The following is a 5,008-nucleotide window of genomic DNA, read 5'->3' as shown; positions in this document are numbered from 1 at the left end:
AGATGGTAACAAGTGATTCTTTCCTTAACAATTTTACTTCATCAGAAAATTAGCTGATTTCTTACACTGAAAACAAAAGGGTCAAAAATGAAATTAGCTAGCGTCTTGGACGAATACGCCTCATATGCACAAGTATCTTAAACCAAATTCATTCAATTTACAGATGTGAAAAATTATCCCGAGAATTTTTCACTCCACCGGGGCAACTATCTTCCACTGCAGTAACCGAAGGCATTAACTGCCCAGCAAAATATTTGTGAGCAAATGCAAATCAATGTGCCATTTGGAGCAGTGATTAGAGCAGTGGGAACTGAAATGTTGCAGAAGCATCATGAAGCATTTCTTGTGCATCAATGACCAGGAGAAACTGGGGCGCTTCCTGGAGGTCCAGGTTGGGTAACTCTTAGTGTCCCTCCAAGCTCCACCGGAACAAGAGGGACAAGAGAATGTAAAACATCTGTTATCAGAGGGCGGTAACTTGGTTCCGGTTGCACACATAACACAGCAACAGCAGCAACCTGTATGCAACGCATTGCGACTGATCAATTATAAGAATTGGGTCCATTCAGTATAGTACTAACAGTCTATCAAAGGAATCAATACAGAGTCAAGCAGGAGTCTATCATAGAGCTAATAGAACCGAGCGTACTAGATTTTGTATTTCACAAACCTGGTATAAGTGCTTCAAATCCATGGAATCTTTGATAACAGGATCCACAATGTTTGGAAGCTTTGATCTGTCAGTGAGCTGAGGCATGGCCTGTATTAATTTCGAAACATTTGAGTTTTTAGTGGGAATAATGTAAATTAATGTAATGGAGAGCAGTTCAGAGAAAGGCATACCCATGTGACTATAGATTGGCACTGAGTTGGTGCCAGTTTTTGAACAGGCCTTCTTCCCAGTAGAAGCTCCAGAAGCACAACTCCAAAAGCATAGACATCACTCTTATCCGTCAATTTACCTGAAAAATAAAACGACCGGTTTTCTTAGACATTGCCGAAACATGAAGTGATAAACAAGTAAGTTTAGAGATGTTTTAAATTGTGAGAAGTCTGGTAACGGGAAGCTTGCATAACTGATTATGTGCACTGTTGTGAATGTTATTGTTTAAATGTGAGATTCTAAGTTCTAACATGCATACACCAACCCCATCTATAACCCAAAAACTTTGCTATACCCAGCTAACATTTCTTCAACGCGAATCCAAACTTTTCATAAAATCAACAAGTCATCCAAAAGTTGAACTCCAGCGACTACCTTTATCTTCTCTCATGTTGAATCCACCTAAATGTTTTCCCCATCCCTAACTTCGATTGAGCTCGAGTAAAACAAGTCCGGAATTTCCTCTTCCAAACCAGAAATGGAATATGCCCCCAGTGGCAGAACATGTGCAGCAATGGACACAAGATAGCATAATTTAAAAATAATTATTTAACATCTCTATCAAACTTAGTGCCAATGCAGTTGTTAAGGGTCCGAAGAACAATTAGATTACACCTAGCTAAGCGAAGAGCAAACTAAAATTCAATCAGTAAGATTCAAAGAATACATGTTGCAATTATTACAAGTTTAGTTGGCATACCATCTAAAAGATACTCTGGAGCAACATAACCCAAGGTCCCTGAGAGCTTGACATTCTTACTGTGTTTTGCCCTGTCAGCCACGGCAAGACCAAAATCTGAAAGCTGAAACCAGCCACCATGAGAGAGAGAAAAGCTTCAGTGAATTTAAATGCAAGAGGATAATAATGCATGGAAGCAATTTTTAAATGGAAACTCAATACTTTACAAGGAAAGATGACACACTGCAATAATCATATAACCCTACCTTGGCATTGAAGTTGGCATCTAAAAGAATATTAGATGTTTTCAGATCTCTATGGATCACTGGAGGGTTGCAGTACTCGTGTAGATATTCTAGCCCTCTGTTCAACAGCGGCCAATAAGTTAGTTTATATGCAAGAATCAAGAACAAGAAGATCCAACAACTGGGAAAACCCAGCTCACCTTGCTGCATCCAAAGCGATTTTCATTCGCATAGGCCACGTTAATACAGAACCATGAGAGTGTCCTACAACAATTTGATTTACATATCAGCACCATTTGATTATCTTTGTTTCTAAGATTTAAAAAAATCAAGAATGAAATAACTGTTTACCATGCAATTGACTTTCCACAGATCCGTTATGCATCAGTTCGTAAACAATGAACCTTGAGTCACCATTAATACTACAACCCAAAAAGGTCATTATATTTGGATGCTGAATTTTATGCAACAACTCCGCCTCATTCTGCAATTCCAAATGGTAATTCAATTACACTTAATAAGTACACCAGATAAACAAAAAATCTAGTTTCTTGACTTGAACTAAAATGTCAAACAAGGGTTACCTCATATTCTCTCTCAGCATCCATGACTTGCACAGTCTAGTTTCTTGACTAGCAACGAGCAAATTATTATCCAACCGAGCTTTATAAACACATCCGAATCCACCCTCACCAATAATATTACTTTCACGAAAATCGTTGGTGCCTTTTTCCAGTCCCTTATATTCAATTACTGGAACAGATCCTTTCTTAGAAACCATCCTTGTGGAATTGAATTTCCCCACAAATGGACCCAATGCAAGCCCCTTCTCGCCATCTTCGCATACAAACCAAAGAAACAGAACAAAACAAAACACAAAATCTCAGCCAGCAATCCACAAATAAACTAAAACCCACAAATTGAAGCAAGATTTAGGGACCAAAAAAGTGCTTGTAAAACTGGAAGTACCTGAGTTGCTCTGATAACTTTTCTTGGGGGATTTGTGTGGAAATTTTTTGTGGTAAATCCACAAGCACAACAGTGATAAAAGAACTACACCGAGTGCAGTGCAGGTAACAATGAGTGCAATTAGCATTGTCTTATGTGAACCAATTTGATGCCTTTCACTTCCTTCTTCAATTCCTGATACCACATGAAATATAAAGATGAGAAAAGTTTGATCAAATGGGCAGAATTTAGCACTTTAAAGCAAACAGATGTTGCACCCACATCAGCAAAAAAGGGGTAATTTCAGCAAGAAATTGATAAAATCAGAGAAATTCAACTCAATTATTGCAGTAAATGCACGAATTTTGGTGGGGATTTTTTGAAATTCGAAATTCGAAAATGGAGAACTCGTGACCCAGTTAAAAACCCACTTGCTAGAAATGAAAAATGAAGAGTCCAGAGAGAGAACCTGGAGTGAAAGTAGCCATTGATGAAGCAATTGGAGAAATGTGCGAGGAGGGAGAAGCAGATATGGAGGAAAGAAAAGGGTCAGTCGGTGTGGCGCCAACACAAATGGGAGTTGGCTGTACAAGCAGCAAAAGCAAAACTTGAAGAAGAAGAAGAAGAAGAAGAAGAAGAAGAAGCTTCATTGTTGTTGTTGTGCTTTTGCTTTTGCTTCACTGCGTTCAATAACGCATGGAGATAGAAATTGTTCCAAGGGAAGAGAGGAGAGAGAGAAGAGGAGAGAGAGAGTAGGGATGGTTGGTTCTGTTCTGTTTCTTCTCCTTCTCCTTGTGAATTTTGAATTCTGAGTCTATCTTGTCTGTGTGTGTCTCTTTAGCAAATTAGCGACTAGTCATATTTTCTTATGAACGTCCTTTTAAAACCATCTTTTCAGTCTGCAAAAGGTAAAAGGGCAGAAAAAGCTGTGGTGGTGTCTGCGGGGACAGTTACACACCGTTCATGTGGGCACTGAATAAACCATCGTTTTTGTCATTTAATACCCCATTCTAGTAGCATCATTTTTTACGAGAAGTTTTAAGTTCGATTTTTGTTACAGAAGAATTTGATCACATTATTATTAATTTATTGTGAGGTTAAAATTACTCGTTTTCTTAAAATAGATAATATTGTTTGTTAAAAAAATTAAAATTAAAATCACCCTTTAAAAAAAATTAAATTAAATTAACATTTTTTGCATGAACAATTAGAAAAATAAAACAATAATTTTTCTTTTCTCACTAATGAGTAGTACGAGAACTAAGCGAACAAGATTAACTCTAAAAATTCAAGCGGCGAAAATTATATGAAAATGGGGCTACTTTTGAGGATAGAGTACCAAAAACTAGAAACTAGCATCATAAAATGTCGTAACTCTTTACTGTTATCCTCAATTTCATTGAAATTCAATGTCATTTTCACTGCTAGTAAGTTGGGTGCATTTATTCTTTCTTTACATGTGACTCTACATACATGATGTCGGGCTGTCACATGCGTTGGAAACAAAATTATGAAAATGACACAAAGGAAATTTAGCTGAACTAAATTTGGTTGGATGCAGTGTGTCTTTGAGATTTCTCATCCAAATTGTGGAGAAATTTTTCATTCTGCCTAGAACACGAATGGTACATCAATAGTCATTGTGCAAGTGAAAGGAAGTCTTATTTTTCAAGTTGTTAACTTTTTAACACAAGTGTATAATCATTTGTATAGTAACACGTGATACATTTCTCCGTTTTTTTCAAACACATTGAAAATTATCTCCAAATTATGAAAGTCTTATAATTAATGACCTTTTTATCGAGCTATTGTCTTGTCCTATAATTAATTAGTCTTTGGGGCAAGTGGTCATTTACCATATTGATAGAAAAGTGTTGAGTTCTTGCATAACGACGTGAGTCCAAACCCCATTGGTGGCTAATATAACATATAATCTAACAAAATCTATCGTTTAACAAAATAAAAGGGAAGGCGTGAGCTAAGCCTCACAATAGGCTAGTAATAATGTGATTCAAATTCACCTTTGACGAGAATCAAACTTCAAACCTCTCATTGAAAGTGAAGATAAATATCAATAGGCCGTACAACTAAGTGACTGTTTGTGTTTATTAAGTGCCTCCATAGCACCGGAAAAAGCTAGTGGAGTGATTTTTCATCACAAAATTGGTACTATCTACACCCTAAATGTGGGGTATTGTTCATCACAAAATTGGTGCTATCTACACCCTAAATGTGGGTTAAAGTTACATTTTT

At 36.9% G+C, this 5,008-nt stretch overlaps 1 protein-coding gene across 1 annotated transcript; it reads right to left on the bottom strand.

Moving 5' to 3' along the window:
* On the bottom strand, positions 1 to 3,625 carry LOC103932365 (probable receptor-like protein kinase At1g80640). The gene is given in 12 exon segments (XM_009341942.3): positions 1 to 518; positions 671 to 760; positions 844 to 962; positions 1,584 to 1,686; positions 1,829 to 1,925; positions 2,008 to 2,071; positions 2,159 to 2,291; positions 2,392 to 2,415; positions 2,417 to 2,440; positions 2,442 to 2,644; positions 2,777 to 2,950; positions 3,225 to 3,625. Coding segments are annotated over 12 exon segments (1,380 nt in total). The 5' UTR covers positions 3,406 to 3,625; the 3' UTR covers positions 1 to 350.
* Positions 3,626 to 5,008: the final 1,383 nt, after the last annotated feature.

Source organism: the organism of the source record quoted next, unplaced genomic scaffold (genome assembly GCF_019419815.1).
Source record: "Pyrus x bretschneideri cultivar Hongxiangsu unplaced genomic scaffold, Pyrus_bretschneideri_v1 Contig15, whole genome shotgun sequence".
Taxonomy (NCBI): domain Eukaryota; kingdom Viridiplantae; phylum Streptophyta; class Magnoliopsida; order Rosales; family Rosaceae; genus Pyrus; species Pyrus x bretschneideri.
Note: the sequence above shows the minus strand (reverse complement) of the source record. Positions and strands in the feature narration are given on the sequence as shown.